At 39.3% G+C, this 19,937-nt stretch overlaps 2 protein-coding genes across 8 annotated transcripts in view; one reads left to right on the top strand and one right to left on the bottom strand.

The window, feature by feature from the left end:
* The window catches only part of RPS6KC1 (ribosomal protein S6 kinase C1), a 198,296-nt gene extending 186,420 nt beyond the window's left edge, over positions 1-11,876 (bottom strand). For all 7 annotated transcript variants that reach the window (XM_035010534.1, XM_035010535.1, XM_035010538.1 and 4 more), the window contains exon 1: positions 11,641-11,876. In XM_035010534.1, the coding sequence (XP_034866425.1) occupies positions 11,641-11,745 (105 nt within the window). In that variant the 5' untranslated portion in view covers positions 11,746-11,876. The remainder of the gene's footprint in view (positions 1-11,640) is intronic.
* Positions 11,877-11,978: 102 nt separating this feature from the next.
* The window catches only part of ANGEL2 (angel homolog 2), a 38,991-nt gene continuing 31,032 nt past the window's right edge, over positions 11,979-19,937 (top strand). Inside the window, exon 1 of the mRNA XM_035010528.1 lies at positions 11,979-12,122. Within this exon, the coding sequence (XP_034866419.1) occupies positions 12,094-12,122 (29 nt within the window). The 5' untranslated portion in view covers positions 11,979-12,093. The remainder of the gene's footprint in view (positions 12,123-19,937) is intronic.

Here is a 19,937-nt window from a genome sequence, read left to right as displayed (position 1 = left end):
GTGAAAAATAAGAATATCGATCAGAAATCTGAAGAAAGAATACGATCATAATGAAAATGAACAAAATGAGCCCTCAGACCCAGATTTTTATAACTTTTTTTTTTTTTAAGATTTTATTTATTTATTTGACAGAGAGAGACACAGTGAGAGAGGGAACACAAGCGGGGGGAGTGGGAGAGGAAGAAGCAGGCTTCCCGCGGAGCAGAGAGCCCGATATGGGACTCGATCCCAGGACCCTGGGACCATGACCCGAGCCGAAGGCAGTTGCTTAACAACTGAGCCACCCAGGCGCCCCAGATTTTTATAACTTATAACACTATCTTAGCAATCATCTCAACAAGTAATATCAACTCTAAAAAAAACCACTGTAAATTCTCTCTGATACAGGTTACTAGCTAGCATTTAGTAACTTCTTTCGGGGTGAATTTCAGTATTTTGTCATAAAATTCAGCCAATAAATGCCACAAAAGATGTAATTTAAAGCAGTGATTCCTTTTGTCTGAATTTCCTAAATTTCCACTGTAAGCCTTACCTATCACCTATACAGATAACTTGTAGAGCCTCTTGGTATAGAGAATTCTATCACCAAGTCATCTTCCAATTATTACCCTAAAGCAGTGCTTCACAAACCGTGCTGTATGGAATATCAATATTCTTTAAAATCAGTGCTCTCAAAGGAAGAGCTTAATGACCAATTCAGTTTACCTTTGTTTAAAAAAGAGACATTTTTTACAGCAGGCCTTTTCTCAAGCCTTTTAATACATTATCATGCATAGTAAATCTCCAAAAGAAAAATATGTAGTATCTATCCAGTCAACTTTTTGTTTTTATCATATGTTATCTGCTATTATTTTATTTCTTTAATGCAACACCCACTAAATTTGAAATACAGTTGGGAAATGCTGCTGCAATGTTTGTTGTAGTCCATCTGCCCCTGTTAATGCCAACAGCAAATTCTGAATTTAGGAAAACAAATAAGGGCTTACAGTGAAGGTTACTATCTCTTACTGTGCTAAGAAATTAAGTCCTCTAGGGGCACCTGGGTGGCTCAGTCGTTAAGCGTCTGCCTTGGGCTCAGGTCATGATCCCAGGGTCCTGGGATCGAGCCCCGCGTCGGGCTCCAGCCCCGCGTCGGGCTCCCTACTCCGCGGGGGGCCTGCTTCTCCCTCTCCCACTCCCCCTGCTTGTGTTCCCTCTCTCACTGTGTCTCTCTCTGTCAAATAAATAAAATCTTTAAAAAAAAAAAAAAAAAGAAATTAAGTCCTCTACTTCATTTAATCACTACAACAATCCTGCCTGGTAGGATGAGATAACCAAGCCCAAGAGCATATAGTCACATACTAATATTAATCATATTAATCAGTTACAGGCAAGACTGGATCTCAGAACTCCATGATTCCAAACAAAGTACTCCTTCCAGGACATAACTAAATCGGCCCTCCTAAAGATTAAAATTCCAGGGTGCCTGGGTGGCTCAGATGGTTGAGCGTCTGCCTTCAGCTCAGGGCATGATCTCAGGGTCCCGGAATCAAGCCCCGTATCACGCTCCTGGCTCAGCGGGGAGTCTGCTTCTCCCTCTCCCTCTGCTTCTCTCCCCTACTCATATTCCCTCTCTCTCTCTCTCTGTCACATGAAATTCCAAGTATGCAAGTAATATTCCTGATGCCTGTTAGGTAAACCCATTTTTGTCTTTTACAGAGAAATGTAAGTTGACCAAAAAATAGCAGCTGAAGAAGTGCTTTGGCAGAAGAGAAGGAGCGAAATAGAAAGAGGTCTGATTACAGGCTCTGGTACTAGCCATGAACTGCTTTTTTGCCAGTTTATTAATAAACCAAAGAGAAAGCAACCTTAAAATGAGCCCTCTTTCCTATCTTTAAAACAAAGACCTGAGGGGGACGCCTAGGTGGCTCAGTCAGTTAAGCGTCTGCCTTCGGCTCAGGTCAGGCTCCCGGGGTCCTGGGATCAAGTCCGACCCCTTGCTCAGCAGGAGCTCCTGCTTCTCCCTCAGCCTGCAGCTCTCCCTGCTTGTGCGCACACTCGCACGTGCTCTCTCTCTGACAAATAAATAAATAAATCTTAAAAAAAAAAAAAAAAAAAAGACCTTAAGTTAGGGCTTGGACTAGCTCAGGCCCATAATAATCAACAGATCATACAGTCATTAGGTCCTCTAGATCCTTTTCTGAGTGCTAACTTATTTTATCTACTTCTTAATAAGTATTACCAACTTTCCTTAAAAGTTTAAAATACTCATTTATCTAATTACCATCATAATTATGATTTGAAGTCACTCTCTTCACTCAGACCCACACAAAAGAATTGTCTTCTTCATAAGATTGAAAGATAACTCCTAGAAAACAGAACTACAAAAATCAGTCAAATCTATTATATCGCTTACAAAAAATGATCACAAAATTAGTCCCTTTAGAACCAAGTAGAAATGAGTTAAATATAAATTTTAAGAAGCTACTTTTATGAGCAACTTATTACAGTCAAGTCTTCTGATGGCTCTTCAGCTACCAGTCTGGTAATAGAGCTAAGTGGATAAAGGGTTTACAAAAGTAACATTTTTTTTTTTAAAGATTTTATTTATTTATTTGACAGAGAGAGACACAGCGAGAGAGGGAATACAAGCAGGGGGAGTGGGAGAGGGAGAAGCAGGCTCTCCGCGGAGCAGGAAGCCCGACGCGGGGCTTGATCCCGGGACCCCAGGATCATGACCTGAGCCTAAGGCAGACGCTTAACGACTGAGCCACCCAGGCGCCCCCAAAAGTAACATTTTTTTAAAAACTAAGTGTCAAGATACAAATAATCAAACATGAAAAAAAAGGGGGGACACATGCCCACTCTTCATCTCTCAAAGATAGGACTCCCCAAATGTGGGATGAGAATAATTGGATATACAAAAATGTAAGGCTATACTACACTGAACATTTCCCATTGTGGTGATTATGTAAACCAAATGGCACATTCATCAACGCAATGCACACAATCCTGACTTTCAGGCATTTGACTTTCAAAAAATCCATACTTTCATATAAACATACTGACACCTTTAAACTGCATTTCATACACACACACACACACACCACCCCCCTCTGGCAAGAATAGGTAGCTCAAAGCGCCCAGCTCCCAGAGGCAAGTGTCCTGTTACCAAACTCAACCTCCATCCTACCCCATCACCTGCTTCTCAGTTCCTCTTTCCCTCTTTTCCCTGCAGAGCTGTCACTGGTTGGCAAGAATATTTGGGTTGGTTAATCACCCGCCAGCCAGGTAGTCTGGACCCAAGAGACAGCACCTGCACAAACCAATTTAATTAGACATTTTACAACATTGTTTAGTTCTCTGGAATGAAAGAACTTCCATATAAGATACATAAGTCAATGGGAAAAAATTCAGACATTCCACTTTCTAACAAGTTTTTACAAAAGTAATATGTTGAAAGGAATGATTGCTTTCTACATCATTAAAATCCCAAAATCTAAAGAGAGAATAAAGAAACTATAATAGCAAGCTACCTTTGGACACTCAATAAATGTTAAGTTGTATTTCTCACTTTAAATTTACCAACTATAATGGCACCACTCTAAGGTAAACTATTTTCCAATCTAATTTCAAGGAAAATCAAAATCATTGTTGTTAAAGTTTGCAGTTTAACACAAAATCTTAATATCTGAGCATATAAGTTATCAATACACAAAATGAAAACATGATTGGCTTACATTTTTTATTTATTTATTTATTTTTTTTTAAAGATTTTATTTATTTATTTGAGACAGAGAGAATGAGAGAGAGAGAGCACATGAGAGGGGGGAGGGTCAGAGGGAGGAGCAGACTCCCTGCCAAGCAGGGAGCCCGATGTGGGACTCGATCCCGGGACTCCAGGATCATGACCTGAGCCGAAGGCAGTCGCTTAACCAACTGAGCCACCCAGGCGCCCTGGCTTACATTTTTTAAAACCTGCTTACTAGGGGAGCCCGGGGGTCTCAGTCAATTAAGCATTCAACTCTTGATTTCAGCTCCGGTCATGATCTCAGGATAGTGAGATGGAGCCCCGCCTCAGGCTCCACTCTCAATGTGGAGTCCACTTGAGATTCTCTTTCTCCCTCTACCTTTGCCGTTCCTCCTGTTCACATTCTCTCTAAATAAATAAATAAATAAATAAGATCTTAAAAAAAAAACCCTGCTTACTAACATTTTTCACATGAGATAGTTTTCTATTAAACAGTATTAACAGTTAAAAACAAAGGAAAGGTAGAATAAAACAAGATGCTAGAAAAAAAACTGAACTTAAGAACCATGATTTTTCTTTTTTTTTTTTTTAAGATTTTATTTATTTATTTGAGAGAGAGAGAGAAAGATAGCAAGAAAGCAAGAGCAGGGGGCGGAGAGAGAAGCAAACTTCCCATTGAGCAGGGATTCCCAAAGTGGGGCTTGATCCCAGGACCCTGGATCATGGCCTGAGCCGAACCATGATTTTTCAAAATTTTTAATCATAAATATATTTTTCAACAAATTAATCTCCCTCCCTACCCCCATGACTACTCCATTTGCTGAAACTATTTCCAGGGTAAGCCAACACCATTTTTCAAGAAACCTTCATGGAGCTACTGATTTAACAACCAAAAACTAATAATTCTCACTGCTTTAACATCAGACATTTGTAATAATATAAGCAGTTAAGGGTTTAAAATTTAGCAGGCTTGGGGTGCCTGGGTGGCTCAGTCATTAAGCATCTGCCTTCAGCTCAGGTCATGATCCCAGGGTCCTGGGATCGAGCCCCGCATCGGGCTCCCTGCTCAGCAGAAAGTCTGCTTCTCCCTCTCCCTCTGCCTGCCGCTCCCCCTGCTTGTGCTCTCTCTCTGTCAAATAAATAAATAAAATCTTTTAATAAAAAAATAAATTAATTAAATAATCTTTTAATAAAAAAATAAAGAAAATAAAATAAAATTTAGGAGGCTTTTATTTCCTCATAGTGGCTTAAATTATTACTTGAAATGTTTATGAATATGCATTACTTTCAGAATAAAAAGCTATCAAAACTAAAAATTAAATATGCTGCATTCAGCATACAAAAACTCCACAGTGAATATCATACTGAAGAGAAAAGACTGAATGCTTTCCTTCTAAGATCAGGAACAAGGCAAGGATGTTCACTTTCACCACTTCTATTCAACATTGCACTATAAGTCCTAAGCAGAACAATAAGAAAACAAAAAGAAATAAAAGAAATAAAACTATTCCCTTTGCCAAACGTGTATTGTCTATGTAGAAAAAAATGAAAACTCTACCAAAAACTCCTAAAACTAATAAATAACCTTGGAAAGATCATAGGATATAAAGTCAACAGAAAAATAAACCCAAATGTCTTTAATACTGGCAACGAAAACTTGAAAGTCAAATTTTAATACTATTCAGAGTAGCTACAAAAAGATGAAATACTGAGAAATATATCTAACAATAATGTCCAGAATCTGTATATTGAAAATTATAAAACATTGATGAAAAAAATCAAAGAACACCTAAATTAATGGCAAGACATAGTGTGTTCATTTGCAGATTCAACAGAGTAAAGATGTCAATTCTCCCCAAAATTGACCCACAGATTTAATGGAATTCTCATCAAAATTCTATCAGGATTTCTTGTAGATATAGACAATCTGATTCTAAAATTGATATAGAAAAGCAAAGGAACTAGATAGTCAAAACAATTTTGAAAAAGAATAAAGTTGGAGGAATTCTACCTAATTTTAAGACTTAATATAAATATAAACCTACAATAATCAAGGCAGTGTGGTATGAAACAAAACAGAGAATCCAGAAACAGATCCACACATATATTTCCTGATTGATTTTGGACAGAGATGCAAAAACAATTCAATAAAAAAAAGAGCTAGTCTCTTAAATAAAGTGTTTTGTTGCAATTGAACATCCATATGCATGTTCTGTCTAAACCTCACACCTTATACAAAAATAAACTCAAAATGGATCATAGAGCCAAATGTTAAATGCAAAACACTAAATCTTCTAGAACAAAACACTGGGGGAAAAAAATGTGTGACCTGAGGTTAGTAAAGAATTTTTAGATACAACACTAAAAGCACACTTCATATGAGAAAAAAAAGAAAGAGAGACTTCACCAAAATTAAAACTTTTTGCTTTGTGAAAGACACTGTTAAGATAATGAAAAGATATGCTATACACTGGGAGAAAATATATACAATCACATATCTGACAAAAAAACTTACATCCAGAACAAATATAGAATCTCAAAATTCCACACTTAGAAAACAATCCTATAAAAAATGGGAAGAAAAGACGGTCTTCAAAAGGTTAAATACTGGATGATTCTATTTATACAACATTCTCAGAAAGACAGAAGTAGAGTGGTAGAGAGCAGATCAGTGGTCGCCAAGGAGCTAAGAGGTGGGGAGAAGAATATATAAAAGGGACAGCATGAGGGAGTGTTTGGGGATGATGGAACTGTTCTGTTTCCTGATGATGACGGTGGATATTTGAATCTATTGTGTAAAAATTCATAGAATTATATAAGAAGTCAATTTTACTATATATCGATTTAAAAAGGAACACTTAAAAAGAAAAATATTGCCTCTTTCCAGTCTTCTCTCAAATCCCTGCTATTGTCCAGCTCTGTGCTAGGCACCATGAATACAAAGTTAAAAAGGCAGTCGCCCTCAAACAAGGAAACAAACAAGTACATTATGATAAAGGCTTTAAAGGAGGGATATATAATCCACATGGAGTTCTACACGTAAGAAAGGCTTCCTGGAAAACACAGGGCAGGAACTGACACTTCACATGAACAGGGATACCAACATAAAACAGAAGAGCATTCCAGACAGAGGAAACAGCATCTAACATAAAGGTATATGAGAAAAGTGTACTAATATACTACAAATAATTCCTTTCCTTCTCACAAGAAGTCCATACAAGAATACGGTCAGGAATTGAATGCAGGTTCCCTCCAAGCAACACAAATAGTGTTCCAATTTGAAGCCTTGGAAATGGCAATTTTCAGACTCAAATCAAGCTAAGTATTTCTTCCATTCATTCCCTGCTCCCCTTTGTTCACATTACCACAGTCACTGTATTTTCCACGTATCCATCACTTTTGCCAAACTACAGTAAGGCCCTGTGGGGACACACAGGCACCCCCATACATACACCCACAGCATCTAATGAAATACGTTTTATATAGGTATTCAACAGCAGCACTGGGATAAAAGCACTGCGACTGGGGCCAGTCTACCTGTGTTCAAATCTAGACTCCACCATTGGCTAGCCGTGTGACCCTGGGCAAGGTACTTAACCTCTCTGTGCCTCAATTCCCTAATTGATAATGTGAGAATAATAATAGCACCTACTCACTGGGCTGCTGTAGAAAATGCGCTTGATTTATATAAAGTGAATAGAACAGTGCTTGACTCATATAAGCACCATATAAGCGTTTGCTATATAAAATGTGGACTTATGTATTCTCAGTTTGAAAAAACACCCAAATTGCTTTAAGTATGCACAAGACTTGCACACTGAAAATTAGAAAACATTGCTTAAAGAGCTAAATAAATGGAAGATACATGTTCATGGATCAGAAGATTCAATATTGCTAAGATATCAATGTTGTTAAGATATCTTCTTCTGTAGAAGCTGATCTGTATTCTCAATGTAATGCCAATCAAAATCTGGGTAGGTATGTCTGCAGAATTTGTCAAACTGATTCTAAACTTTATACAAAAATCTAAACAATCTAAAACAATCAAAGCAATTTTGAGAAAGAGAGCCTAATTTCAAGATGTTAGTATAAAGCTACAGCAAACAAGGCTGTGTGCCATCAAGAAAAATGAAAGCAAATGTCTATACAAAGACTTCTATACAAATGTTCATGGTAACTGTATTCATAAAAGCCAAAAATCAGAAACAATCCAAGTCCTCATTAACAGAATGGATTAACTGTAGTATAACCATACAAAGAAATACTGGTCAACAATAAAAGAGAATAAAACACACAACAACATAGATGAATCTCAAGTAATCATGCTGAGTTAAGAAGCCAGACCAAAAAACAAAGTGCATACTGTATGATTCCATTTATATCAAATTCTAGAAAATACAACCTAATCTACAGTGACAGAAAACTGACCAGTGGTTGCCGAGGAATAGGGGGTAGGGAGGGGGAACTGAAGGCCAAGGAGCATGAGGGAACTTCTGCAGTGAGAACTGTGGCAGTGGTTACACAACTATACACATTTGCCACAACTCGTCAAACTGTACACTTAAAATTGATGAGCTTGGTTGTACATAAAGTAGGCCTCAATATAAACAAAATATAGTCATAAGGCAACACTGCCATTTAAAATTAAAGCATACCTTTCGCTTTCCATATTCATGGAAAGAATACCATTCACTTAATGTTGCTGAGAAATCTATATTACAATACGAGTTTTGTAAATGTAGCATGATGAAACAACCAAAAACACTGCTAATGGCTCTTTTATATCTGCGTCTTCTTTAACTAAGAATTAAAGGAAATCTATAAAAGAATTTTCCAATTCTTAATAGAAATACTTACTCTAGATAAAAATTCATAAACACAGAATTTAACTAGGAAATTTGTTAGCACGCCTGTAACTGGCCATAAGGTTATCCAAGCCTGCTAGGTTCCAGAGAATTGCAAAACAAAATATCAAGGAGTTTTTAAAAGATGAGAGAGCTCTTATGCTACCTAAAATTTAACAATGGTACTTCCCATGATTCTAATTCTACTTCTGCATAAAGAACGCTGTAAAGGTCAAGAATATAGGGACTATTCCTTAAGGCTAGAAGTAAATTAGTAGTAGGAAACACTGAGAAGACATCCCTAATCTTTATCTCATGAAGTTCTCTCAGGGGAGCACTACTTACTTGGTTAATTCTCCTGAGGAAAGATGTTTTTCTCCTCAAGTCTTAAAGAATAATAAATATTTTACTTGTTTTATAATAGTAAGCACAGTTGTTTTTTAAAAGTATATCTCCATGAAAAAAAAAAAAAGTATTTCTCCATGTTGACCCTCAAGCCTTAAAATTAAAAAAACAGAGGCGCCTGGATGGCTCAGTCATTAAGCATCTGCCTTCGCCTCAGGTCATGATCCCAGGGTCCTGGGATCGAGCCCCACATCAGGCTCCAGCCCCACATCTGGCTCCCCACTCAGCAGGAAGCCTGCTTCTCCCTCTCCCACTCCCCCTGCTTGTGTTCCCTCTCTCACTGTGTCTCTCTCTCTCAAATAAATAAATAAAATCTTTAAAAAAAATTTTAAAAAAACAAACCCTGTAACAGAAACAAAAAATGAGGAAATAGTCATTTACAAGGAGAAAAAAAGACAGTGTAAGCAACTTCCCCAGTTCAAATAACCACAGCAATATGTAGCATGCATATTATATAAATTTGGTTACTTCTAAGGCAATGTGCTACTTCATGTTCTAATTTACATTGTCGTAAGTTAACTGTTGTCATAAAAATTAGTTCACAGCTTAAGAAAAGATATTTGAGATGTAAATTAGGTTAACCTTTCCTTCTACAAGTAAGACTACAAGTAATAATCATGCTCAGCGTTTCCTATTCAAGATCAAGTAATAATCATGCTCAGCGTTTCCTATTCAAGATCCACACACATGCACACCTTCAGGCCTTTACAGGCTCTATTCCTCCCATTCACCCTTCTATCTACGATGCCCTCTCCTTTTATCCCACCTGTCTGGATTCTTGCCATCTTTCACCATTTATCTTAATTGGTCCACGTTCCCTGATCCCATGAGCCAGAGCTATCTTCCTGTTTTCTGAAATCCCATAGCTCTTTTCTGTAGTCTCTTACAACATTTAACATTTCCATCTTGTACTACACTTCTTTAAACCCAGTTAACTCTCTCTCCTACTGGGAGCATCCTTGAAAGAAAGGTACATGCTTTCTTCAGCCTTGTATTCCTCATAGCACTTAGTGCCTGGAACTAAACATTTATTGGGTGTGCTGCCTAGAATGGGAAGGAAAACATTCAACAATATTTTTTTCAACACTGTGTGCCATACACTGTCGTAGGTGATATAAAAGGAAACAAATACCAATGATAGAGACCTACTGTAAATCTACTAAGAGACACAGACATGTAAATAGATTAAGCATAAGGGATGAATTAGGGTGCTATGAAGGGAACACTATGTATATTGAAGATTGTTCTAATTCCATAAAAATTGTTAGGAAACTAAGTCTAGATTTTGAAGGGCCCAATAACTAGAAAGGTTTCAAGAGTGGTATAATAAGGGTCCCTTAACTGTAATCTGAAAAAATTTCTTAATCTGAAACTAACACTCCCATCCTATGTAACAACCTTACTTCCACAGCAGGCGGAGTAACAAATTTCACTCAATTCTCTGTATAACCCTCTGAGATAACCAAGCCTGGTCTTATCTTTAAACAAATTTGCTCCTCCCATCTTCTCACATGACTGAATTGTGGGCCATTTCCATAAAATATGTACCACTTTCATGCCCCAAATTGTTTATCTAAATATACCTAACCTTTAAGGTTCTTCTCAAATTCTACTTCCTGAGCTCTCTGACACACAGGACTATGCCATCCTCCAAATGTATGTTGCACTATTACTACTATCTGTACCTCTCTTCTTTAACAACTAATGACAATGATAAAATTAATTCTTAACTTTTTATATAACTTGGAATTAAGCAGAACTGGTCTCAAATCCTAAATGTGCACCTGCCTTATGATGTAAAGTTAGTCAAGTTATGAAACTTCCTTGAACCTCAGTTTCTTCATCATTAAAATTAGGATTCAGTTGGGCAATATGTACAACATGCCTAATATACACACATACTCATACATACATACGTCACAAACATTCCGACTTATTTTTGTTATTCTTTTCCAAGAAGGGAGATGCAAACTCTCTTTAAAACTCAAGGCAAAAGCAATAAAACATGAACAAAGTGGGTACTAAAAATTGGTTAGTTGATGTAAAGGAGCCTCACACCTTTTAAATACGCCCTCAAAACAACTCACACAAGACACTCCCAGAAGAATTTCTCCTATGTCTCCTACTACTGCAAATTATGAAAATTCCAGGCAAAAAGACACAGCCAAACACAGACGGCCTAGGCTGGTGACTACAGTGACACCCTTCTCAAGAGTCTGTCTGCCTCACTACAAACCTGACACAGTATAAAAGATCAAGGGAAGAAATATCGTTTATTACATAAATCAAATAATACATGCATTAGTTTTTCGATCTACACTATCCCGGAGAAGCAAGCAAAACCATTTCTGCTGATTTCAGCCTCAGAAGAGAAAGTACTACTGGGAAAGGGTCTGAATCATCAATTTAAAACCACCAACGCCTGCCCCACCCTGGAATGAAGGCACTACCGCGACCTTCTATAGCACAGTCTCGACATTCAACACTCAGCCCCTACCCCAGTCTTCCAGAAGTCCCCACCTCCGACGCATGGCCGGCACTGGGCGCACCCAGTCCCATCCCAGGCTCTGACCCAGGGCCAGGTACCCCCCACACAGGGTCCATACCCTAGTCCCTCACGCCCCAACTCTGGTTCTACGCCCGACCGACACCGGTACTCACCCGGGCGGTGACCTTATACACCGTGTAGCCCCTTGGATGTCGCTGGGGCTCGGTGACAGTGTAGAAACGGGCCAGGTCGGTACCCCGCTCCCGGGGAGAGGTCATCCTCCTGCCGCCTCTGCCGCCGCCGCCGCCGGGCGGGGACCATCAGCGCAACCCGGCGCCGCCGCGGTCCGGGATCCCCAAACAGCAGCGAAGCGGCGAGGGGGCGGTGGCTCCACGGCGGCCCTTCGCGGCGCGGCTCTGCTTCCGGCTCGACAGAGAAGCTTCCGGGTCAGGCCGCTGCCAGCGACCTGGGGGAGGGGAGGCTCCACGCTAGAAGCTGGCCCCCATCCCGGCGTGGGCCTGGCAAATGGACAAAGATCAAGTGGTCGCACGGCACTCTCGTCACTGCGGAAGCTGAGACTTCTCCGCTAAGTCTCTGTGCGCTAGCTCCGACGCCTTCTAGATGTTATGAGCGCTGTTAGAGCCAGGACACGCAGGTGAGACCTCGGCGCTCCACACGCTCGCCCAGCGCAGCCCGTGTACAAACTTACATGGAGTCGTGAAGGAATGGCATCTTCTTTCCTTCCTTACTCACGGCCTATCATTTTAAATACCCACAGCAACACCTGAACTCTGGCAGACACAACCGTTCCTTCTTTCTTTTCTTTTTTTTTTTTTTTTAAAGATTTTATTTTTTTTTTTATTTATTCATGAGAGACAGAGAGAGAGACAGAGGCAGAGGGAGAAGCAGGCTCCCCGCGGAGCAGGGAGCCCGATGCGGGACTCGATCCCAGGACCCTGGGATCGTGACCTGAGCCGAAGGCAGACGCTTAACCGACTGAGCCACCCAGGTGTCCCCCGTTCCTTCTTTCTAAGACAAATCCCGTCCACCTGTGCACCTGTCTTTCGACCTCCACAACAGCCTTCAACCCTGTATCACTCTTAAAATGCATCCCCTCGGATTCTTGGGCGCCTGGGTGGCTCAGTTGGTTAAGCGACTGCCTTCGGCTCAGGTCATGACCCTGGAGTCCCGGGATCGAGTCCCACGTCGGGCTCCCTGCTCGGCGGGGAGTCTGCTTCTGCCTCTGACCCTCCCCCCTCTCATGTGCTCTCTCTCATTCTCTCTGTCTCAAATAAATAAATAAAATCTTTAAAAATAAAAAAAATTAAAAATAAAATAAAATGCATCCCCTCGGATTCTAAAAGCTGGAACCTGCGTCTAACTGGGAAAAAAAAAAAAATCACACGACCTCTGAAAGCTACTATGAAGAGAGAGTTTCCATTCAGATGGTTGCTATCCCGTGTTTGGCAATTCCTTTACCTTTCCTTGATCAGGAATTTCGCATTTCCCATAACATTCGTTCCAAGTCTTCGCCATTTTCCTCAGTTCTCTGTTCCTCTTAGTGTTGCCCCTCGACCGTTTCTCTCCGCCCCCTTGGAGGGGAAGGAGGGAGGAGCCCTTAGTACAAACACCTTCATCTCACATACCTATTCTGATATGAGATGTAGACATATCCCTTCCTCATTTTTTAAAACTGATCACTCTGCCTGTGTGCTGAAACCCATCCCCTTTGGCAGACCTAAAGACATTGTTCCATCAGGGACATCTAAACTCTGCTTTCGGTACCTTTAAGCTCTTCCTCACCACTGACTCCTTTTTCCTAACCTGCATATGCCTGAATCTATCATTCATTAAACCTGATTTCACATACTTTGTGCCAGACATCATGCTCAGTAGGCATTGGAGTTACAAAGAGAGTCCCTGCTGTCAAGTACTATCTAGTAGGAAAAAAACAGAATAATTAAAACATACTGTTATAAGTACCATGACAAATGTATTTATGGAGTGCTGTAGAGCACATCATACTCAGAATGGAGGGTTTTCTGATAGAGGGGAAACTATATTTGAATCTTGAAAGAGAGATAGGAATTACCAGGCTGAGATGAGATGCCTTTTTTCCTCCTCCTTTCTTTCTCCTTCCCCTCATTATCAAGATTGCTTAAATTGTTTTTAAAGTAATCTGCCTCGGGGGCGCCCGGGTGGCTCAGTTGGTTAAGCATTTGACTTCAGCTCAGGTTCATGATCTCAGGGTCCTGGGATCAAGCCCTGCATCAGGTTTTGCACTCAGCAGGGAGTCCGCTTGTCCCTCTCCCTTTGCCCCTTCCTGCTTATGCTTTCTCTCTCTCTCTCAAATAAATACATAAGAAATCTTTTTAAAAATAATCTGCATCAGTATTCACACATTTATACATTCATGAATATCACACATTAATTATCATACTCACTTCAATCTGCCCTCACTACTACACTCCTACTATGAAACTACTTTGAAAAAATTTCTAATGACCAATATTTTCAGAATTTGAACACTTCTGACCATTTCCACCTTTTCAGAAGTCCTCTATGTCCTTAGTATATGAGTCAGCATTCTCTTTGCTTTTTTTACACTCTGAATCATTCACTCCTTTTCAGTCTCCTTTGCTGATTTCTCCTCCTTTTAGGAAGATTTAGTGTTCCTTCTGTTCAGGATTTTGCCTTTGATCCTTTGTTCTTTATTCCCGTTGACTTACAAATCTATATCCCCAGGCATGTCTCTCTTCTAGAATTTGACTCATGTTACCTACATCTTTACCTGTATGTCCAATTACCACTGAAAACAGAACAGACTAAAATCTGAACTTTTATTTTCCTCATGAGCCTGTTCCTATCTCAATGACTGATTTTATTCTCCACTTAGTTACATTAGCCAAGTATCTGGGAACCATGCTTAGCAACTTTCTCTCCCACGTTCTCCAAATTTGTTTGATTCAGCAATGGCCATTGGTTAAAGCTAAAAGAATGGAAACAGTATTCATAAGACTTAAGGAGACATATTACCAAGAAAAGAGAGATAAGACTTAATAACAAAGAGTTCAATGAATCAAGAAGGTATAACAATTTTAAATGTGCATGTGCCTAATAACAACTTAAAAGTGTAAAAAACAAAAGCCATTGTTCTGTCTGTTCTACAGTAATTAATGAAACAAGTAGACAAATAAATTAGTAAGGATTTGAAGACCGGAAAAGTCTATCAACCAACTCCACCTGATTGACATTTACAGAACACTCCACTCAATAGTGGCAGAACATATTTGTTTCAAGTGCACACAAGACATTCATCAATTCAGAACATACCCTGGGCTATAAAATAACTGTCACAAATTTTAAAAGACCACTATAAGTCATATGTGCTCTGTGGCCTCTGGGAATTAAATAAAAGCTAATAACAGAAAAGTACCTGTAAAATTCATGAATTCTTAGAAAGTAAATAACATAATTCTAAAAACCCATGGGTTAAAGCCCATGACAACAGACCTTTAAAAATATTTGAAATTGAATGAAAATTGGAACATAACATACCAGAAAATTTGTGGGACACAGCTAAAACAGTGTTTAGAGGTAAATTTATAGCCTTTAAAGGCCTATAGTAGAAAAGAAGAAAGGTCATGAATCAATGATCTAAGCTTCCACCCTAAGAAATTTTAAAAAGATGATTAATATAAACCCAAAAAGAGCATGAGGAAGAAAAAAATAGAGAAGAAGAACTCTAAAATAGAAAAGAGAAAGGCAATGGTGAACAATCAATAAAACCAAAATCTGATTCTTTAGGGGAAAAGTCTAGAAAATTTATAAACTTCTAGCCAAAGGGCTCAAGAAAAAAGAAAAACAGGGGTGCCTGGGTGGCTCAGTTGGTTAAGCATCTGCCTTCAGCTCAGGTCATGATTCCAGGGTTCTGGGATCAAGCCCCATATCGGACTCTGCTCAGCGGGGAGCCTGCTTCTCCCTCTCCCTCTACCTGCAGCTCCCTCTGCTTGTGCTCTCTCTCTCTCTCTGTCAAATGAATAAGTAAAAATCTGTTTAAAAAAAGAGAGAGAGAGAGAAAAGACAAAACAAATTATAGGTATCAAGAATGAAAAAAATACATCACAACATATCCTATAGTCATTAAAAGGAAAATGATTTCTGTAAAGAGCTGTATGCTAATAAATTTGATGACTTACATGAAATAAATGAATTTATTAAAATACACAAACTACCAAAGTTCATTAAAAAATAAAAAGAAAGGGGCGCCTGGTGGCTCAGTCATTAAGTGTCTGCCTTCGGCTCAGGTTATGGCTCCAGGGTCCTGGGATCGAGCCCCCGCATTGGGCTCCCTGCTCAACAGGAAGTCTGCTTCTCCCTCTCCCTCTCCCCTGCTTGTGTTCCCTCTCTCGCTGTGTCTCGCTCTGTCAAATAAATAAATAAAATCTTTAAAAAAAGAATAAAAAGATAACTTGAATAGCCCTATCTCTATCAAAGAACTTGAATTCTTCATTCAAAACAAAGAAAACTCCAAGCCAATGTAATTCAGTGGTGAATTCTACTAAGCATTTAAGGAAAAGAGAATATCAGTTCTACCAAAACTCATCCAAAAATAGGACAGGGAACATTTACCACTTATTTTGTGAAGTCAGCTTTACCCTGAAACAAAAACATTTCAAAAAAGAATACTGTAGGGGCACCTGGGTGGCTCAGTCAGTTAAGTGTCTGCCTTCAGCTCAGGTCATGATCCCAGGGTCCTGGGATTGAGTCCTGCATCAGACTCCTTGCTTGGCAGGGAGCCTGCTTCTCCCTCTGTCTTTTGCTCCCCCTGCTTGTGTTCTCTCTCTTTCTCTGACAAATGGATAAATAAAATCTTAAAAAAAAAAATTTAAGGTATATAGTTAGAAAAGGAAGAAATAAATTTGCCTTTATTTGCAAAGGCCATGATCGCTACATTGAAAATCCTGAGGAATCCACAAAAAACTAATAGAACTAATAAGTAAATTTAGCAAAATCACAGGATTCAAAGTAAATATAGGAAAAGTCATTTATTTCTCTATTCTAGCAACAAAAAATGGAAAACTCAAAGGTAAAACCTTTTATGCTAAATTTAACAAAATGTGTACAAGACTACACAAAATGGAAAACATTGCTAACTGAAATTAAGAGAAAAACAAAATAAATGGAGAGAATATACTGTGTTCATGGGTTGGAAGATTCCGTATTGTTAATATGTCAGACCTCCTAAAAATGATCTAAGGCTTCAGTGCAATCCCAGTTAAAATCTCAGCAGTCTTTCTAGTAGAAATTGAAAAGCTCACTCTAAAATTTAGATAGATAAGCAAAAGACCTAGAACATCCAAAACAACTTTGAAAAAGAAAACAGTTGGAGAACTCACACTGCCTGATTTTAAGACTTACTATAAAGCTACAGTTATCAAAATAGTGTGGTATTGGCATAAGGATAAACATATCGATCAGAGAATGGAATAGAGGCTTCAGAAATAAATCCACACACAAATGACCCATTTGATTTTTGACAACACATCAATGTAATTCAATGGGAGAAAGGATAGTTTTTCAACAAAAGATGCCGGGAAATTTGGACATCCATATGCAAAATTAAAGAGAAAGAAAGGAAAGAAAGAATAACAGGACCTCAACAATTACCTTGCATCATTTACAAATAGCAACTTAATGTGGATGATTGCCATAAATGTAAAACCTAAAACTATAGAAGTTCTAGAAGGAAACAGAAAAGAATCTTTGTAACTTTGGATTAAACAAATGATTCTTAGGAAACAAAATGTCTGAATTATAAAAGAAAAAAATTGATAAATTGGACTCCATCAAAATTAAAAATTTCTTCACTATGAAAGATGTCATTAAGGAATGAAAACAAGCCACAGACTGGGGAAAATATTTACAAAACATTTATCTGATAATGGGTTTGTATCCCAAATACATAAAGAGCTTCTACAATTCAATAGTAAAAGAGAACCAATTCAGTTGTTTTAATATGCAAGAGAATTAAATGTACATTTCAGCAAAAATGATACACAGAGGGCAAATAAGCACATGTTTTTACCTCCTCCATCTTTAAGGAAATAGCTATTAAAACCACAATGAGGGAAATGGTGGAGTAAGGAACTCAAAAAGTCCACTGTTCCATATAAGCAATGAAAAAAGCTGGCAAAAACTTTCAGAATCAACTCTTTTGGAACTCTGAAAACTAACCAAAAGCTTGCAGCAACCCAGGGAGCATTTATTCAAGAAAAACAGCTAAATCTCTAGGAACAGCAAGCTCTCTAACATTTTTTGTGTGTGTGTCTATTTAAAGTAATCTCTACACCCAATGTGGAGCTCAAACTCACAACCCAAAAATCACCTAGGTGCCCCAAGCTTTCTAACATTTTAACTTAACCTAGTCCCGTCCACTACTTTTCAACTCGGGTATTTTGTAAAATAATGGCCTACTTTCCTGGTACCAGTACCAGAGGGAGCAAGAGGCCTGATTCTCATAGAATAGCAATTACTTCTTTTGACCCATCTAGTGGCTTCCTGGACGATGGGCTCAAAAGGCTTGTCTTTATCTCAGCTAACTTGGCCCAGTGGTAAAGCCACTCTCCAGGGGGTATTTGTCAAAAACATTTATAGGCCAGTGTTTTAATCATTTGCCACCAGGCAATTGATAGGTGTTGAGCAAATAAGAGACTGCCCAAAAAGCTTGACAGGAAAGGCTGGACAATGAGAAGGTTTGAGGAAAAGGACCTTGAAAAGCTCCAGGGAATCTAGAAAATCATGCACATAACTGGAACTGCGTACATTCCCTAAGAAGGCCCTAAGCTCTCATTTCTGGCTGACCTTGCAAAAGCAAGAAAAGAAAGCTAAGACAGAGTTGTAAATTCCTGAGAATTGAGGGTGTATCCCAACATAGAAACATAGCCCCACTACAAAGACTGGGAGATTTTTTTTTTTATTTCCAGGCATTTAAGAAAATCTGTGTTTAATCATTAGCTGACCACTAAGCTAATAGAACAGAGACTTCAGTGGCCACACACAACAAATAATAGACTTTAAAAATTAGTACAGTTACTAAACAACAACTATAAAGTATAATAATGAACTCTGGGGAGGGAAGAGAATCTGATTTCCAGAGTTGTAACATAATATTCAAAATTCCAGTTTTCAACAAAAAATTCTAAAGCAACCTAGAGGTGCCTAGCTGGCATGCTGGTGCCTAGCATGCTCACTCGGTGGAGCGTGCTATTCTTGATCTCGGGGTTGTGGGCTCGAGCCCCACATTGGGTGTAGAGATTGCTTAAAAATAAAAGCTTAAAATTATAAGGCATCCTAAAAAACAAGAAAGTATGAGCGCCTGGGTGGCTCAGTCGGTAAAGCGGCTGCCTTCGGCTCAGGTCATGATCCCAGGGTCCTGGGATCGAGCCCCGCATCAGGCTCCATGCTCAGCGGGAAGCCTGCTTCTCCCTCTCCCACTCCCCTTACTTGTGTTTCCTCTCTCCTGTCTCTCTCTCTGTCAAATAAATAAAATCTTTAAAAATATAAAAAATAAAAATAAATTTAAAAAAAAAACAAGAAAGTATGGCCCATACACAGGAGAAAAAAAGCAATCAATAAAAATAAAAACCATGTCTATGAGGAAGCCCAAATGTTCTTTGCTAGACAAAGATTTAAATCAGGGGCGCCTGGGTGGCTCAGTCGTTCAGTGTCTGCCTTTGGCTCAGGTCATGATCCCAGGGTCTTGGGATTGAGCCCCGCATCAGGCTCCATGCTCAGCAGGAAGCCTGCTTCTCCCTCTCCCACTCCCCCTGCACAATTGTGTTCCCTCTCGCTGTGTCTCTCTGTCAAATAAATAAATAAAATCTTTTTTAAAAAAAAGATGTAGGGGCACCTGGGTGGCTCAGTTGGTTAAGCGACTGCCTTCGGCTCAGGTCATGATCCTGGAGTCCCGGGATTGAGTCCCGCATCAGGCTCCCTGCTCGGCAGGGAGTCTGCTTCTCCCTCTGACCCTCCTCCCTCTCATGCTCTCTGTCTCTCATTCTCTCTGTCTCAAATAAATAAATAAAATCTTTAAAAAAAAAAAAAAAGATGTAAATCAGCTATTTTAGGGGTACCTGAATGGCTCATTCAGTTAAGCATCTGCCTTTGGCTCAGGTCGTGATCCCGGAGTCCTGGGATCGAGCCCCACATTGGGCTCTAGTCCCACATTGGGCTTCAGTTCCACATCGGGCTCCCTGCTCAGCAGGAAGCCTGCTTCTCCCTCTCCCTCTGCCCCTCCCCACCCTGCTCGTGCTCTCTCTCTCTCTCTCTTTCTCTCTGTCACTCTCTGTCTCTCTCAAATAAATAAAATCTTTAATAAATAAGCTATTTTAAATATGTTCAAATTGCTAAAGAAAACTTAGTCTAAACTGACCACAGCCAAAACCAAAACTGACTCAAAAAGAAAGAG

This window comes from Mirounga leonina, unplaced genomic scaffold, assembly GCF_011800145.1.
Source record: "Mirounga leonina isolate KUSES-001 unplaced genomic scaffold, KU_Mleo_1.0 Mir_154, whole genome shotgun sequence".
Classification (NCBI taxonomy): Eukaryota; Metazoa; Chordata; class Mammalia; order Carnivora; family Phocidae; genus Mirounga; species Mirounga leonina.
Note: the sequence above shows the minus strand (reverse complement) of the source record. Positions and strands in the feature narration are given on the sequence as shown.